This window comes from Vidua macroura, chromosome 2 (genome assembly GCF_024509145.1).
Source record: "Vidua macroura isolate BioBank_ID:100142 chromosome 2, ASM2450914v1, whole genome shotgun sequence".
NCBI lineage: Eukaryota > Metazoa > Chordata > Aves > Passeriformes > Viduidae > Vidua > Vidua macroura.
In genome coordinates, this window is record NC_071572.1 from 88573803 (window position 1) to 88593669 (window position 19867).

The 19867-nt window shown below is 40.8% G+C and overlaps 1 protein-coding gene across 1 annotated transcript in view; it reads right to left on the minus strand.

Moving 5' to 3' along the window:
• EXPH5 (exophilin 5) overlaps nt 1–19867 on the minus strand; it is a 37638-nt gene that overhangs the window by 12212 nt on the left and 5559 nt on the right. Inside the window, exons 2-3 of the mRNA XM_053970313.1 lie at nt 7930–8087; nt 3581–3725 (exon numbers count right to left, since the gene is read on the minus strand). Coding sequence (XP_053826288.1) covers nt 3581–3725; nt 7930–8087 — 303 coding nt within the window. The remainder of the gene's footprint in view (nt 1–3580; nt 3726–7929; nt 8088–19867) is intronic.

Consider the following 19867-nt stretch of genomic DNA (forward strand, 5'->3'; position numbering starts at 1 on the left):
GTAGACTACTTTATTGTGCTTCAACAGCAAGTATAAACCGGCTTGTTGGCAAGTTCTTTGTGGCCCAGCCTTTCCTCCCGAAGTGCTTTGTCATTTGTTTGCAATGTGCTTGCAGGCAGGGAAGAACAGTTGAAAGGTGCAATTTGTTTTTGCTTCTGTAATTGTGAAGTGTAAAACCAGGATTCCTCTCTGACATGGGGTCCAACTGAAACCAAACAAGCCTGTTGACTTCAGCAGGCTTAGGATTTGGCTAGACAGTCTGAATCTGAAATTCCTAATTTTTCCTTGTAGCTCTGAATAAAAGCAGCCATTAAATCAGGGGTTACCTCTCCCTTTGAATGAAGTTTACAGAACCAAAACTCAGAAATCTATGCCATTTTTCCTTTAAACTTAAATAAAGTTGTGTTTTAATGCTTTTAAAACAAATTAAGAACAAAACTTACATTTCAGAGTTTTTACAATGATTTCCTGCAAATTAAGTTCAGTAAAATCCTGTGGCTTAGCAAGTTACCTTAGTTTTACTTATATGCATAACAAAAATGCAAAAGCTTTGTTAGAAGCTTTCTTCTTCAGCTTTACTGTGCAAAGCCCAAGAGAGCTCTCCCCACTTGATGTTGTATTAATTGCTCCTTGCAATGAGCCTATGTGAAGTAGACACGTTAGTAGAAATGTCAGTTAGAAATGTCTTCTGGTAGTCTAGGCAAAATTTAAATTTTCATTTGCACCTCTGGCACTATTCTAAATTCATCTGTGTCTTTATTGTCACTGTTCTCTCAGAAATAACTGGTCATTGCATCCTGCTTTATTTTTCTCCCTGCTAACTTATACTGACGAGGTTATTTTAATATTTTCCCTATGCCAATCTCTCCATTTCCCAAACTGCCTTATTATTTTCTATGAACTGTTTTAAAATTTCCCAGCATTTCAAAATTAAAGCTTTTCTTACTTTCAGAGAAATATTGCTTAATTTTAGGAAACAGTAATTCAGTTTCTTTTTTGGTTAATGACACTGAGCAATGTTTACATTATTTTGTATACAATGCATACACATATACTTGTAAATATTGTCTATTATTCATAAACAGGAAAGAAGCTAAATTTATGTTCAAGTTCAGAAAGATTTGCCATCTGCAAAATACTCCTCAGTATGGAAAATGAGAAATTCTATTTTCTACTTTTCCATTTACATACATATGTATCTTTTAAATTACAATCAAATGTAAGATTAAAAGTAAAAGATGACTATCACGACTGGTAACAATAATAAAAATCCATGAATTAAAATCTGCTGTGAATTAGTATTTCCACAGAGGCAAAGCACCTGTCTTCTCCAGGCTACCACCAAGCTATCTAATGTCAGTAAAATCTATTTTCTTCAATACTATTCTTATCAGTACTACATAAGAAGCCAACTAAAAACCAAACACATAACTCACATATGCTGAAAACACAATTAAACAGCATTTTTGTCCAGGATGAATCACACTTACATATATAGAAAATAGTAAGGATGATTTCAAGAACTGACACCTTTGAACCAAAAGTGATCAAACTGCCTTCAGACTACAGTTACAAACCTTTTATTAGCATCTTCTGTATCTCCATGTAAGTGCACTCCTTCCTGCAGCATCCATAATTTATTCTCACAGTAGAACACCACCACAGCTGCCGAAACTGTCTCTCCAGAACTGAAAGGAGCCTCTAACCAGCCATTAATGTTTAGCCATTGAAAAGCTTCTGCCAGTTAGGCTTACTTACAGGATTTACAGTGCTGCGTCCTATAGTGTTTCACTAGCTCTCCAAAATAACTCTACCTGGTGAGAGGCAGATTATTTCAGTGCTTTGCCTATGCATAAACCAAACCACATGCCACGGCAACACCTAGAAGAGGGTGGGGGAAGTTTTCAACAGAGAGGCGTGACTAGAAAATGTAGCAATCAGCTCAGTTACACGTCAGGATTGACTTGTTTATTTTTCAAGTTATGCTCGGTCGGAAATCAAAGGCATCTGAGCCTGAGATACGATAGATTTTCCATGGAAAAGCCAGATAAACACACAAGAAAAGCTGATGTAACAAGTAGGCACGGTTTGGTTTTTTTGCCTTCTTAAATTAAGAAATCATTTCAGTGCTTAGATTCTACAGCAAAGCCTCGACCTTTGTGTGTGCATTGGCTACCTTGCTGTGCACCAGGATAAAGCACCCTTGAAATTTGACTCTCAGTTACACAAGTGTCCCTTTATTCTTCAGCGAAGACTGTGGCCCAGCATTTCTGTGTTCCAGGATGAGAGGCATTGCCAGGTCACAAGAAAGAGGAAGGAGAAGATGACAGGTATGGAGCAGTGTTAACATTGCATCTTCTTTTTCTATGTTGTGTTGTTATGTAAGAGAATTATTACCAGTGAAAATCCACAAAGCTAACCTCACAGCCTCTACTTAAACTTCTCCTTAAATCTCCTGCTTTGATACAAACACTCCACAATAGCAAGCTGCTCTGTTACAAAACCTACGTATCAGACTAATCATAATTTCTTTAGAGGCTTGCATTCCCTGTCATTGTTTATAACAGCTGTTCCTTGTCTTGCCATCATGCCAGCAGGGAGCCCCAGGCACAGACCAGAATACTAATCTGAGATTCACTGAGCGAAAATCAGCTTTTTGTACCAAAGATCTTGCACCTTTATACTTAGATTTCACAGCACTGCACAATGCAGCTCTACCTGTGATTGCCAGTCCCAAGCATTACTCTGAGGTGCACACAAGAATAGTAAGAATAGTAAGCCTTCATTCACGTCACCTACGGCCACACAGGACAAAAGTTAAGAGAGATCAGGCAGCCTAACCAGCCTGACTGTAGCTTCCCCTCACCCCTTTTCCTCTGAACAGCAGCTTCAACCCTGAGAATGGCAAAGGAGAATGATGCTCTTCAAACAGCAGCTCCAGAGCTGCGTATGAGACCAACTTTGGTTCAGATTCAAAAACCAAAGTAAACCAAAATAAACCCCAATACTGAAACCAAAGCACAACAAAAAAAGCACAGAAGGCAAAAGGGCCGAAAGCTGTCTGGTCTGCCTGGCTGGAGCTAAAGCTGCAGGGCTGCCTCTAAGCTGCCTCTGGGCTAGAAATGGTGGGAACTGATGCAGCAGAGCTGCCTGGGGCCGGTACTCTCTGCCATGACTTGGGAAAGCTATGCTTTCCTATTTTATCACAGCCATAGGGCACCAGATCCCCATGCACCTTACACCACGTCCTCTTGAGAGGGAATGAAACAGGATGCACTGCTCCAAAGTCTACAGTCTTTCATATACTTTAAGTCTTTATGCAAAACCTGAGCAAAATAGGTTTAGCCAAGAGATACTACCTACTACTTGTGACTTAGTCCTCTTTATTCTGACAAAATTCAGATAATCTCTTATTACAGGACCAAGTAAAATCCCAATCTTCCCAATGAGGTAAAAAGCAAAAGGCTGAAAAAATAATTTAGCAAAATTTTCTAAAACTTTAGAACTTTGTTCTAAACCACAGAACAATTCATATACTTTTTTCAAGCTGGAAATAATATATGTTCTGATTACAGCTTACCGTGGTTGCTTCTGAGTCTGGGTTTTCCTTGATCTTCTAAAGGAGGAAAGCCAAGCAAAAGGTGATCTGAACCCCAGAAAGGAAGCTGAAGTGTTCTTTTGTGCTTGAGGATTTGTGCGGGATGACATTTTTATTTCTTGGTGATCTAAAAATGTGATGAAAAGTAGATTTGTTTCAAGTTCTTAATAAATACAGTATTAAAATATACATAAATGTTATATTTTAATAAACAATTTTATTTTGCTTACCTTTTATAGCAGGTAAAGCCAGTTTTGACATTTTTGGACAGACTATGTGACATACTGGTTTATAATGACTAACTAGAAGACAGAGAAAGATAAACAGGTCTAAAGTTTCAAAATGTATTATTTGTTTGGGTGATGCATGTGAGATACATAAGGCTGATTTTCACAAAGTAATCAGAATCAATTACTTGAAAATCATACTTGTTTTAAAATACAGGCAAATCAAACATTTGAAAATTGAGGCACCCACAATCTTTACTCACCTTCTTTTTATGTTTGTAAGAAATATAAATGTGACAACCCAAAATATACAATGACCTAATTGACTGTAATGTAATTACATAACACTAATGCAGACTAATGTGTCCTCTGTATCATAGATTTCCTTACAATGGAACTCTTGTGGCCACTGGAGTCCCTTTTTTTCTGCTACAAACTGCATATCACACCTGTATTTTCAATGCAAGATATCGTGAATGATTCCTTTGGGAAGGTTATGACTTGTTTTCTTCAAATAGAACATAAACTCAGTCTGCCTGTAAAAGCAGCTGGCATTTAGTGAGACGATGATGATGATAAGTATCGCTTATAGATATGGGAAAGAAGCGGCAGGATCTGCACCACACCACAGCAAACTGGAGGATATAAGGAAACAAGATGCCACTCAGGAACAAGGCATTACATTTTTTTTCCATTTAAAGCAACCCATGCCTGAAACAATACAAGAGGCTGAAAATGGCTTATCCAATGAGTGTAGGAGAAAGCAAACCCAGAAATTAGTGCAAAGTGTCCTTTATAACAATAGCAAGGGGCAACATTTTGGACATTGTCCAAAATGAAGTGAATAATTAAGGTCATGTGATTTAAATCTTGTGTGTAATAATACATGGCCTTCCCTTCAGTGGCAATCTCTGTGTACTTCAAAATGCCTCATTTCTTTACCCCTTTCAGAGCCTAATCTCTTGGTGGCATTAACTTGACAATGCAGGTGACATCAAGAGAGTCCTAATAGCACTGCCATAGCCAGGATGGTCTACGGATGTAGACTTCTGCAAGGCTTGCAGGTAGAAGTACTATCTTTTATTTAGCCAGCTTACACAGTTGGAAATATCAGACAAGTGAGGCAACAAGCCCTTCTTTGGATCTGAAATAGGTGCTTTCAAAGTTAAATACCAGAGAACAGTTACACAGAGTTTAGTCAATTAGACCATCTTTGAAAGAGAAAAATCATAGGTAGCTGAGAACTAGAGGGGATGTTGGGGATGAAAGTTCAGGAAAGACTGAGATCTGTTCTGTGCAGGTATGTAGTATAAGGAGAATGTTTAAGGTTTCACTTTTCTTTTGAAATGCATGACTCTGCTTCAAGTTGTTATGAAGCACAAATAGGAGGAGCTCAATGAAAAGCATGCAGAAGTGTGAATGGAATAAAAGCATATATTATGCATGAGAATTATCTGGATAGAAGATGAAAGACAATACCAAATACCATGCTTTTTGTAGAGACACCATGTTTCTTGTGCATGTTCATTTTGGATGGGCATCAGAACCTGAGAAATGAGATCCCAAGAAATTGCTTCCTGGTCAGGCCAACTTTTCAGGCTTTGACACTCACCCTGATAATAAGCACTAGCATTCCTTTAGCCCAGTGTTACCAGAAAAAGTTTTCCACTGGTATAGTCAAACCTTTCTCACCCAAACTCATCTACTTATTCCAAATGTCATTTAGGTACTTTTAGTTTTTTTAGAAAACTAGGCAAAGCCAAATTTTTTTGTGTTGGTTTTGGTCCGTATGTGTCCATAGACACTTGCATGGGCTATGTTCTGGATTTGTGCTGGAAGCAGTGTCGGTAACATAGGGATGTTTTAGTCACTGCTGAGCAGTTAAGGCCTTACACAGTTAAGGCCTTTCCTGCCTCTCACCCCACCCTACAAGCAAGTGTGCTCAGTGTGCACAAGGAGCTGGGAGGGGACACAGCTGGGACAGCTGACCCCAGCTGACCCAAGGGACATTCCAGACCACACAGCACTGTGCTCAGCTTAGAAAGCTGAGGGGAAAAGAAGGAAGAGAGGATGTTCAGAGTGATAGTGTTTGTGTTCCCAAGCAACCATTGTGTGTGATGGAGCCCAGCTTTCCTGGGGACAGCTGAACACCTGCCTGCCTGCAGGAAGTGATGACTTAATTCTTTGGTTTGCTTCCTCATGTGTAAGGCTTATCCTTTACGTATGAAAATGTCTTTATCTCAACTCATGAGTTCTCTCCCTTTTAGCCTCCTGCCCATCCTGATGGGGGTCAAATGAATTAGCCACTGGGTGGTGCTTAGTAGATGGCTGGGGTTAAAGCACAAGAGTTCTTTAGGATGCCCAGTGTAAGGCTCGAAGTGTTTGAGATAACGACAGATCTTAGTGGGATGTGCTAGACTGAATTTATCACTGTTCTTGCTGTTAGCTATTAATTGACAGGCTCCAGTGCTTGCCATGGGGCTTGCTTGCCAGGCTGTAAATTAGAACCTAGTGCTCCTTGGTGGAATGGTTATGTACCATGGTTATGGTGTACCTCTGAAGGGATTGTGACCAGGAATAAGTTTGTAGAAGGTACACCTCGAAGAATCTGTGGTTGTGCATGTGGTCATGCTGGAGAACCTCAAAGTGTGTGGCCATGGATAAGCCCACGACAGAGCAAGTACTCCTCTGCAGGGACTGCAGCCATGGGTAAAGCCACGCTGGAGTAGGTGCATTTCTGAAGGCATTGTGGCCCATGGAGGAGGCCATGCCAGAAAAGGTGCGCCTCAGATGAACTGAGGCTGTGGATAAGTCCATGCTGCAGCAAGTATATCCCTGAAGAGACTGTGGCTCTACTTGGAGTAGGTATACCCCTAAGACACTGCAGTATATGGGTAAGTCTAAGCTGGAGCACACACAAGGTGAAGGCAGTGGGGTGGTTAATGGGGATATACTGGATAGTGTGGGACCTGAACATGATGTAAATGGCATGGAATAAGGAGTGAAGAATGTGCTGGATTTGGCTGTTACAATTACTTATTTCCATAGTAGCTAATATGGGGCTAATGTTCTGGACTTGTGCTGAGAACAGTGTTGATAATTCAGGGATGTTTTCCTTACTGCTGAGCAGGGCTTACATAGACCCAAGGCTTTTCTGATTCTCACCCCACCTCATCAACGAGTGGATAGGGGGTGCACAAGGAGGCTGGAGGGACACAGCTGGGACAGCTGGCCCCAGCTGACCTGGTGGATATCCCATACCATACAGCACAATACTCAGCATATAAAATCTGAGTACGTGGGTGAAGAAGAGGGAAGGGGGGACATTCACAGTGACAGCATTTGTCTCTTCAAGTCACCGTTACATGTGGTGGAGCTCTGGAGATGCTGAACACCTGCCTGACCTGACCATGGGGAGTGGTGAATGAAGGCCTTGCTTTGCTTTGCTTGTGTGCATGGCTTTTGCTTTATCTATCAACTGCCTTTACCTCAATTCACTTTTAGCCCTCCAGTTCTCACCCCCTTCCACAGTGAGGGAGTGAGTGGCTGTGTAGTGCTTTGCTGCCAGCTGGGGTTAAACCACAACCTTTTTGTACAATGCAGACATCACTGCTTTCATTGGGAAACTACCACTGTATTTGCTATAATTATAGCAATTTCATTTTGATTAATAAAGACATTTTTTACAGTGAGAACAATTAATCGCTGGAACAACCTCCTCAGGGCCATGGTAGAGTCCCCATCACTAGAGGTTTACAAGATGTGACTGCAAACAGTGCCAAATAATCTCATCCAGGTTCCCTTTCCGATGAAAAACTGGACCTGAAGATCTTCTGCTGTCCTTCCAACCTGGGCCATACTATGATTCTTGCTACAGCATAAAAATATTAGGGATTTTCTGTTGTGAATCTCATCTCTGCTTTTAACAGAACCTGCTCAAAGAAACATACCCATTTTGAAAATACATCTTTAGTAAAGCTATGATATGAGAAGAAGCTCAGTGCAATTTCAGAAACTTCTTAGCTATTACACTCTGACATGCCATAAGACATTGGTTTGGTGACCACTATTATATAGATGAGGAAATGGACAAATGCAACTCACTGGTGTTTTTGCTCTTCCTTAGCTGATGCTCTAATGGTGGTTTTAACATTCTATTGACATCAATGTAATTCTGAAATTTTCTTCTTTTTATTTCTTCAAACCATTCTCCAGTCACTCCCTGCAGCCCCTTTTCAGACTTCTTTCTCTTCAGAAGTTTGCTAAAAAGGAAAAGAAATTAAACCATTTTAGATATTACAGGGCCATCATTAGGAACTCTCCCTGTTTTTCATTAAAGTATTTACAGTATATCTCTACATATAATGACTTTTACAAAGTCAGTGAGACATGATACATTCACAGCAATCACATAAAAGTTTTAGTGACAGCAACATTCTACTGTTTAACAGATGAGATTATGGGACCAGGTTAGGTGGATGACTCCTATGCTTGGATTATTCTCTTCCTTGAGGAAATGCATCTTTTTTCCTTGCAAAAATAAGGCGATCCATACGCATTCTAAAACTAACTGGAAGTAAGATTAAGTTGATCCAATAATCAAATTACAATAAATAACACTCTAAATAAATCAATTTTTGAGATATTTATTCACTCATTTAAATAGAAGTAATAACAAGATTATTTTTATTTTCTAAGGGTAGATCACTGACACCCTGACAATGAGGTGTCCACTGCACATTTTCCATGCAAAAGAGAACAGTAAATTGAGAATTCAGCTAATAGATATTCATGAAACATGTTCAACAAGTTTATCACATTTTCCTCTTTCCTTGATGCATAGTGATTCTGCTTGTGTTCAATATGGATGGAGGCAACTAATAATGAATATGAATGTTCTGCCACACTGAGGTGCCGCCCGAGCAAGCTACACACATGTGGCTGCAACTGAAGAAGATACTTAGTAGCAAGTTCAGATTTTAGACCAAGAGGTCATAGGAATGAATTGTGTAGCTGGACAGAAAAGAACAAGGTACAATTGCAAAGGAGTGGGAATAGTGCAAGGGACGTGCAAAGTTACTTATTTTCAAATTACATTACACTAGTGTTGAAAGTATAGATGCAAATACAGCAAATCCACACCCCCAACTGATTCTGATGGCAACAAAACAAGACTTCGTGCACAGCCTGGAGATGTAATACCAATGTTTGAGCAAGGCTTTCATGTAAATCTGCCTCCTTAATCAGTGGTAAAAATCTGTGCCCAGGAATACAGATGCTCTCAGAGAACATAAGTTGCTTCAGTTATCAATTCAAATAAAAACTCATCTGAGACAATACTACTTCACAGAACAAACTTAAAATTAAACATCTAGTCTGGAAATTGATATATTTTGATCTGGAATTTATAGAATTCATTGTCCATACTAGCCCCTACTGTGCATCTTGTGGCATCTGATGGACAGGAAGGCTAGAGGGAGACATTTTTGGGAAATGAGTATTTCCCTTGAAGAAGATTACACAGCCACATGCACAAGTACTAGCCATTCTAAATAAACTTATTACAAAGGCAAAAATGTTAATCATTGCAGATATTACCACACCATGGGAGTGACTCAACACCGTAAATACATTGTGCAGCCTGGAACGCAGCCTAGCACTGATGTGAAACAGGAGGGGATGAACAATGTGCTCTCAAGAGCCAACTCCATGACCTCACTCCTGTGACCTTACCAAAGGGGATCCAAGATATTGGGAGGAGTAAAAGCAGAGAGAGGAAGGCAGGATCTGCTTAAGAAGTGGCTGCCGCCTCAGCGACTGCCCGGGAAACAAGCCCTGGGCAGTTCTGCTAAAGTCCCGAAAGTGGAGAGCATCTCTTACGATCCATCCCCGCGGGCGTTTAGAACCCACCGGGCCGAATCGTCCTCCCGCGGGAAGAGGCGCTGGGATCGCCGCTCCCCGAGCAGCCGGCGGGCGGGGCCCTGGCGCCCCCTGGCGGCGGCCGCCGGCAGCACCGCCCAGCGCCCGCTCCCGGCGTGTCCCGGGGCAGCGCCGCCACCCGAGCGCCCGCGGCCGGGAAGCGACAGGACGGACAGAGAAACAGCTGTTTGCTGCACATTTACGCATTCCAGAGCAAAGGGAAATGTAAAAACCCCACAATCACTCTAACATCGACCAGACCAGGCACTGCACGAACACGCCTTGCACTGAGAAACGGAGTTAAAGTCTTGCACAAACACTGACTTCAGTGCTTAAACACTGTAAAGTCTTTAGTTGTACATGCTTGGCATCATATCTAGTCGTTATCTGTGAATATGCTGCTTTTGAATTGTGCTGTCATGCCCAACTCATCAGATAAATCCTTTAAACTGCTTGTGCATATTTATATTTATACACACACAGAGGCATATATGGAACCCTATATATGTAGCTATTTGAGTAATGAATAATAGTTAATGAATATGATACACGATACATAGTTGCAATACTGCACGACTATTAAGTATTTCTCCTTGCGATGACTTCCAGCCAAACCACATCATTTCCCTACATATCTGCTCTGTCAGGTTTACGTGCCCCCTCACGATACTAATGAACGCCAGTTGTGAGCCAGAAGGAAAGCCCATCTCAAGAAACAATTACAGCAGGAGATGGTATCTGCACTCAGTATTGCAATGAACCTGCCTCTGAGGCAGCACTATTGTTACTCGGATTACACGTTATGTGTTGAGACACTGCACCCTAGAAGTGTCAAAACAACTATTGCCCTCTAAACCAAATGTACTAATCCTGCTTCCCAGTCTGCCCCATCTATCCTTACTCCTCATTTGCCTACAGCTATTCAGTACACTTGGAGCCACTACCTTTTGAGAGGAGACAACATCATTGTGACTGGGAAAAGTAGCTATAAACTATTGCGGGACTGAAGGCAAATCCATTCCCAGGATTACTTAAAGGAGACTGCTCCACAAACCAGTGCAGGCAGCAACCCTAAATGACCTCACAGGCTCATTATCTTTTCCCATCTATTATTCTACACAGCATCTAAACCAATGAATCAGTCAGGAGCAACTTCTTTGCACTGTTTTTAAAAACATCTCTCTTCCTTATGGGCACAAGGATGTCCCAGTATTTCTTACAGACATCTCCAGGGAAAAGTTACCCTAAATATTTGTATGCTCTAGACTTTCATGTGGGTTATCATAAATACTGTCAATAGATGTGTAGCCTCCCCTGCCACTTCCTTTTAGGATACTAAGGAGCTTTAATTGCTACTGTAAGAGGAAAGGCATTTTCCTTACCATCTTCTCTCTGAATATAAAGAGGAACACGTGTCCAAGGTAGTAGAAACTGGGTTGCCAAATAGGGCATTTGGGGACAGCACTTGTTTGCAGAGGACAGAGGATTCAATCCCATTTTTGTTAAAGCAGAAATTATTATTCCTATTGAATTTAGCAGAGCAGGATTTGGCCCTAAAGGACTCTTACCACACACCTCATAAGAGAACAGATAAGCAGCAACTACAAAGAATGAGGAATTGCACCAGGTGAAGAATAAGCAGATCAAATTTGCTCATTGGATCAAAGCTCTCAGTGTCTGAAAATACAAGACTGAAAGGATTGCAGAAAAAAATAAGTGTTGAAAGCATTAGATAAAAAACACAGCAGGGCAGATAACCTTGCAGTAACCTGATGTTAAAAATCAATATCTGAAGAACCTGTTCTTTCCTAAATATTTTTTAGTTCAACTTATCCCCTTCCCACCACTTTGTACATTATGCTGCACTGGTGAACTGTACAATTCCATCATTTCTATGACCAGCTATTTTTCTAGAAAACTCTGGCTGTTGTCACAGCCACAAGTAGTTCTAAAACGCTATCCTGGGACGACTTTATGATGCTGAATTGCATCCCCATTCGTCTGTTTAGCCCAGAAATAAGTTCTGCACCTTTAAAACTAGATCTGACAGCGAAGCGGGGGGGAGAAGGAAAAGCGGTGGAATTCTTTTCGCGGCTGTATTCAAAACACAGAGGCAAGCAGTGCTCTCGGAGTTCTCCGCTCTGCAGACAGACGGGGAGTTTTTCCTCGCTATTTTCGCTGGTTTTTCCTCTCGTTAGCTGAAGCCAGAAGGGGTTTTTTTGGAACTGTTAAGCCATTCTTCGGTCCGAGAACACCCGGACTATTGTCTGAAGGCCCCCAAGCTGCACTGCGGCCGGGACACCGGACCCGAGCCCCGGAGAGACTGAGAGAAAGCCGAGGACACACCCACGAAAAGGACTCTGAACTGACAAAGGACTCTCTGAATGCACCATCTCTTCAGAACAACGAGAGGTTCCATTGTTTAATATTTTCCATTTTCTCGTGTTTGTGGATACTTCGCTTGTTAAATAAACAGACTTTTCTACTTTTCTCGAAGGAGGTTTAACACCCGAACAGGTGGGAGGAAGAGCCGCTGAATTTTGCCCTTTAGGGAATATCCCTTTGGACGTTCCCTTCCAAATGTGTCCCAAACCAGGGCAAATGCATATGCAAGTATATTTTCTTACTTATAGTTCCTTTTAATTTTATGAAAACAATTTAAAGACATACTTCCAAGTTATCACCTTATTTAGAAAAAAGGTGAAAAGTATTACTGACAAAGGCAAAGGCTTCCACAGCTGAAATAATTTGAAAAAAAATATTATCTGTCATTTCCTAGAATCGTATAATAGCAATAATAACAACATTTTGGTTTCCAAGGTGCCAGAGAAGCTCCTGTGGCAGGTTAATCCTACCAGGAAGAAAAACAATGAGTCAACACACTCTTTCCTAGCGCGTCAGACACACAACAGGTCTGTTTTCTAAAGCAGTCTTTATTCTTAATAGCTGGTATACTTTTACTCACGTTAAAACATGTTTTGTTTATTTTCTTTCTTACTGTTGTCTGTTTGGCTAATAAAAATGATCCAAGTCAGCCTCATTATTACATGCAAGACATTATGCACAAGTAGATGAATCACAGAGGAAAAAAGACTCCCATGCAAGACAATGTGAAAAGATCTAACTGAAAATTCACTTATTTTTTTATTTGATATTTGTAAAATTAAGCATTTCTGCAGTAATTCTCTGAAAAGTCAAGGTCTCCTCTATTTTGATGAACAAAATGTGTTGCCAATCAGTAATGCTTGAATCTAACCTGCTAGGTCGTTGATGCTCAAATTTAATTTTCTCTTCCACTGAAATAATAGTTTTCTGAGTGTTCATCCTTTTCGTCCTTTATCATTTTTATTATTATGTATTCATTTTATAATGTCCATTAACCCACTAAGTTGCCCTCAGATGTATTTATCTGAGTATGTGACCAACAGAACTAAAGATGTGCATGAGCAAAGAGGATGTAGCACAACAATGCAGAATAAAGAGTGTGCGGGTTCAGTGTCTGTGACTGACCAGGACGCAAACACCAATAAATGTAATGGAAGGACTTTAACTCTCCTGAACAGGCACCAGGGAGAGTCCCCTAGTGGTGACATCCCTGCATGGAAAGGAGCAACTGGAAGAGCCAAGAAATAATCACCTGAAGGCCAGGGCTGCCCAGCACTGAACCGTATGGCATATGTTTTCAATTCCACTTTAGTAGTCGCATAACATTGCCAGCTCATAATTATCCCTAAATTTTTAGATTCCAGTAATGTACAAAACCAAGAGACAGAAGGCAGAAGGAAGTGAAAAGGTAATTAATCTTCTCTAGTTTTTCCTCCCAGACTGTACATTTAATAGGCAGAAGTACTTAAACCACAAAGATACCACTTCTGCACATGAATTTGATATGCAGTCAGAAGTATCCTTTCAAACAGCAAGTAGGGCTGCATAAACAGATAGCTGCAAACAGAAATATACTTTTGTCCTTAGAACACTTTTTTGAGCACAGGTATCAGATTCACACATTAATGCCTGCTGTGTGTGTCAGGGATACAGTCAGGGAATATGTGAGTTAAAGGTAGAACATCTTTTCTGTCCTTACTAAAGTTCTACCTTGTCTGCTTATGGGGAAAACCCTCCCATTTCCACCTCTCCCCTTCTTCATTAAAAAGTAGAATAAATCACAAAATCTGACATTATTACACTATCTCTATTCAACAAATTTATTCTTTTAAATTAAAGCTTATCACCTGCTTCGAGATAGCCTAATCCAGTGGCATTGTGTGCATTCATTACACACAATCCACAAAGACAGTGAGACTATGAGCATACACCAAACATTGGACTCCCAGTGGACATCGAATACTTTGACTCTATAAATCACAATGACTTTTGTGTCTACAATTCAATTTCAGCACCCTCTGTACAGTGACCAAAAGTTACCTCTGTTTTTAACTTCTCATATTAGACTATATGAAATTAATATACATACACTAGCTGCTATTTTCCTTCATCAAGTCCAACACTCCTTTCCCCTTGAAGCTTTTGTCTGTTTTCCTGAGCAAGAGCACAGAATGACACTTGCCTTTGAAATAGAAAACTGGGAAATGTTATAAGGGCAAGAACGAAGCTTAATTCTCATGCTGACTACATAACTCCTTTCTGTTCTGGCAGCTCAGGAATCAGAAGCTCTCAGTTAAAGCTCTGAAATGAGAAGCTCAATGACTGCCTTCAAAAATTTAAGTTTTCAAGACAGAGCATTGAAAAGTGAGATCATGGGACCTGAGGGTGATTAATCATGCATCTCAAAGTGTAACAATGCCTCAAGACATTACTTTTACCCAGGTTTACAGTGAAAACATCATTTCAGCCCTGCTGGAACAAACAGAAAAGTCTGTAAGTACAGATCTTTTAGCAGTTACACATACTTAGAAAATGAAAGCTTTTAGTCCTTTGGGCAGCTGGTCACTAAGAGTGAATGAGGTGGAATACCACTAGGAATGTCAGAGCTGTTGGTGACTCTCCAGCTTGGGCTGACTCTCTGCAGTTCCTTTCACAATGCATGCAATACAGGGGAAAGCTCTATTCTGTGAATGTTTTATCGATTAGTTACAATGTTTCTGTAGGCTACAAATGACAATCTAGAAAAAAGGGTCTTACTTTACTGTGCTGTTAATACTTGCAAGCTACCTACCAATATTATATGATAATAACAAAACAAACCCATGATGCAACGGAAAGAAAAGCCACTTATCATCTTTAAAGTGTGTCACATAGCTTCTGAATGGTAGTAATTAATGCCTCTAATGAGATTACTTCATTAATAGGAATTTCTATTAATATTAATACATGCTAACAGAGGCAATGGATATAATTCTCCATGTAAAGGTTCTGATTTATTTGCAGTCATAGGTGTAGTCTCAGTCCAAAAACACTGCATGCCAGGAATAAGTTGTGAGCTCCTGAATTTCTGTCCCAGAAATCTTATACGGAACTGTAAGATGTATACCATGTGTACCACATGATGGGTTGAAAGGCTGAGGATCAGGTCTCTCAATAAATCTGAAGCTAATGATTAACAGCAGACATATTTACTCTGCCAGGGTAGAGCTGCTAGTTGATTACAATCATCTTTTATAAATATTGATAGCATGCAAAGAGACAGTCGTCTATTGCAAGTAATTTACAGCTCAGTCATGTATTATAAAGTTACCTTACAAAGACATACAATGCAGACACTATTCCTCATGTTATTGTTTGAATTTCTTTATGAAAAACTCTTCCTAACAAACAAGAAAAAAACCCCCACAAACAAAAAACAAAACGCAGGCTAGGTGAGAGCTCTGTAAGAGAGGAACTGGTTTCAAATTAAGAGCAAATCCTCACCTCTACAAGCAGGTTTGTGTATGATGGCCCATGGGTCTGGACAGAGTTTTGAAATTGAGAGGCTCCAAACAGACTTAGACATTTGATTGTACAGAGCTAAGCCTGAAGCCTAGGGCTCTCAAAATACACCTTTGCAATCTCAGATAATTGTGCGGAGTCCCACATCGAGCAGAGTTCACAGTTCTGGACAAAAGAAGTAAGACAGGCCAGTGTACCTGCACACAGTTTATGTGTTACTGTAACACTACAAAAGCCTCATTTACATTGCTTTAAACTAAGGAAATAGGTCATAAGAATTAATGAAAGCTTTAGAAGTTGACACAGTGGGTGTTTTTCGTCTGGAAATGTAATGCTTATATACATGTATGTAATATATACTTACACAGAGATCCTCTGCTATAGTACCTTAGACTCATAATTTATCACAACTCTTCCACTGGAAATGGAAATATTATAGTATAATAATACTTTAAAATATTATATTTACATGTGTATAATTTTGCATATATTAAAAAACACACAAATATACACATATAAATATGTATTTAAGAGCACACAAGTCTCTAATGGAGAAAGAGACTGCAGACCACCCCAGCCACAGTGCTGCAGCTTTTCCTGACTGCTGCTTTCTGCACTCAGATCCCCACTGATCTAAAAATCCAAAGATATGGCCAGGAGAAGTGTTACAATTCCTTGATTATTCCAACAACAAAGTAAATTTGATGTAATTTATGTGCTATAAAGTGTAAACATACCGTACTTTTCATCATTTACTCTTGGCTTTTGTGATTTTGATGTGTTTGTTCACAGTTAATATGGTACTAGTATATGGATTTATTTATTTCTGAGGTAAGACTGAGAAAAAGAAGGTAATTTCAGCTAAGAGTTTAAAATGCAGATATTTAAATACAGTTTATTATAGCTAACAGTAATAATTTAATAATAATTTAGCTGCAAACATAATCATTTAGCTGCAAATAAGGTTTAGAAATACATTTCCTGTGAACTTTTAGATGCACATGTCCTCAGAACAAATCCCATTTTTCCCTACCTGCTTTAATGAATTTCTTGCATTAAATACTTAAGTAGTGAATTTTTTCAGACTGTAAGCTCCAAGGAAATACGTAATTTGTCAATTTAAAATAAGTACAGGAAAGACCAAACAGAGGTCAAGCCTTAGTTTAGATAGTCCTGTGTTAAATTTCTGGAACAGAAAAGAAAATGGGGTCTCCGTGCCCAAAATTTAAGATTCCAGTGGGCCAGAATCCACTTGATTTGAAAACTAGATTGAAAAAAAAAAAACAAACCTGAAGGGATAATTAAATTCAGTATACACAAACCACTGGCAAAACCTAAATTTAAAAGAAGAAAAGGAGACGGATACTCACAACCATTTTCAAATGCCATCTGTATTGCCATCACTGTTTCTGTCAGTATCTGACAGAAACCAGTGAACATCAGCTGGAGTCCTGACACACAGCCCAAGTAGCTTTGCTCCCAGCTGTTAGCCAGGCCGACAGCCATGTGTGCAGGAGGTGCAAATGCTGGATGGATGCAGGAGTTTGAAGTACATCAGGGACTAAATCCAGCAAAACTCCAGAGTCTTGGGCTTCACTACAGAAAGCAGGTGCTGCAGTCTTTGACAGGCCTATGTGACACACGTAACCTGAGCACACCACTGGAGCACAGCTGTGCTGTGCCAGTACGCATGGGGAGATAGGCAGCTGCTCTGAACATGAATCAGATGTGTTTCTGCAAAACACTTTTTTGAATTACTGGCATAACCAATTTATTATTTCTGAAATACATGCAAGGACTTGAAGGTGTTGGGACACAGTGTGTAGAGGCTGTCAGCATGAGAAAATCATTCTCTTCTCCTCATACAGGCACCTCAATGACTCTCTGCTTGCTTAGTATGGAAACCTGTCTTCTTCCACCTAATGGCAATTTCCAATTCCAACTAATGTCAATTATTAATTTAACTTCTGCACTTGAATTGCAGAGCAGACAGAGGATGTTGAGAATATAGAGACATTACTGTTGGAAAGGTCAAACCTGGACAGTGTGCAGAATTCCTACAAGGTGCACAAGACTGTAATTGGGTCACAAGTCCATGGAAAAACTAAAAAGATTGGATCTTTCTGCATTAGCTATTCCAGAATAACTCCCCATATTGACTGTCTACTCAATAGCTAGTGCTTGCTTGCTCTGCTGTGTCCAACCTATTTATTCTTGAAGGCTGGTCAATTTATCTATATAGACAGAGTTCAACAAATTCTACTTTTACCATTAAGCTTGGACTTGGAAAATGTCTGCCTATGACTTAACAGTAAGCCTTTGCTTAAATCTCATCAGTTTCAACAACATCTTACTTTTGGCAGCCCTGCTGCCATCAGAAAGTGAGCTCAGTAATAATAATAATCTTTGTGATTTTCACTTTTACGCTGTTTGGTCACTTGAAAATATAAACATTAGTCTCAACAGTCTGAAAGACCTGGCACAAGGCCTGCGTTTGAATGGACACGGGTGAAAGTGCCTTGAGAATGTCCTTCCCACTCCTGTGGATTTGGCTGCCTGGGCCCTGGACCAGCTTGGGAAGAGCAGACCTGGGTGTCTTTAGACAAAGGTGTTGTGAAGAGAACAGCCCCAGGCCTCAGCAGGGGTGAGCCCTCCTTCCCCAGGGAGCTGTGTTTCAGCGCAGGCTGTGCCGCTGGGCCATGCTCCACTTACAGCCCCAGCTGCATCCCCAGCTCTGTCTGTGCACAGCCCCTGCCTCGACCCCTAGGCTGACATCCAACTCGGCCTCAAGCCTGGCCACCTCACCCCTGGCCTGCCTGGCCATCACGGGGCCATGGCTGACTCCGGTCACTGTCACCAGGTCTGATGCTGACATGATTTCTGGCCCTGCACCATCATTGTGGCCCTGCCCCGTGAGCAGCAGCCTGTGGTGAGCAGGCCTGACCCCAACCCTGAGCGTGACTCAGCCGCACAGCCTGGCCCCGGCCCTGCCGCGCCACCACAGCCATCGCTGCGGTGCCCGTCTGTGTCACCGGGGACACGCCCTGGTGGCCAAGCGCTGAGCGCCTGCCCTGTGGGGAGCCACCATGGACCCAGTAACCTGAAAAAAGAAGAAATACATTCCGTGCCCTATAGGCAGGCTCTTTCAAACATTACACATCTCAAAAGGTTCTTCCTTCTGACACCATACACACCACAGGAAATCCCCTGCCCTCAAACACCAAGTGCAAATCCTCAGAGGAAAGGACTGACACTGAAATTAGTTCACTGTGAAAGGACAAGACCAATGAGCTGGCAGCAAAGCTGGTCCAGACTCTGCTCTGTAGGCATAAAAGTGGAGTTACATCACAGATTTTGGTCTAGTTAGCCCAGATGGACAGAGTAAAAACCAACAGACAAAATAGCACACACAGTGCCTACCTGCCTCTGGCCATTTCTACTTCTCTTTCTCACCCTATGTGAAGCCCCAGTCTGTGAGTCTAGACCCCACCACAAGATAGGACTATCAAAAAGCACACTGAGGAAAAAACTTGGTATGCAACTTACCAATTGCACTTGGCTACAATACCCCCACTGTCTCAAAATGGGATTCTTATGATAGTAATTGCTTACCAAAGCAAGTAAAGGTTTTTAAATCCCGGTCTTCCCTGCCATTTTTGCTTCTACTGGCACTTCTTTAGCATATTAGCCCTTAGGGCTTCAAAGACCTATTTTCATTAGTGTTTACAAACCACTAAACACACCGGTGGCACAGTATCAGTGGTAAGTAATAATAGTATCTCCTCCACATCAAGACACAATAGAACATTTGCGCCCTGAAACATTCCTGGGTGGAGTATCTCTTATGAAAGAATTTCTTTATTAATGCTTTGTTCAGGAAGGGAGCTCCACTGGAACAACAATATACCCAAGTAATGTTGTCCTGGTATCCTGTCTGCTCTCCTCACCCATGCAGATCATGTACTTTGGAGCTAATTTTTAAAATTCTTTGTAATTATGAGAAGTTGAGCCCCAAATCTATATCTCTAACACCCAAGAAGCTATTCTTGGTCTCCAAGAAGGTGAAGAGGACTACTTTTGTGAATGACATAATAAAGCCTGCAACAGCAGACCCATCAAACTGTAAGCAAGATAAAATAATTGAAGCACCAAGTACAAATAGGGTCAAATACATACAAAACTGCGTATGTCTGCACGTCTGCAACAAATGTATTCCCAAGAAAAGAAAGTGAAAAAA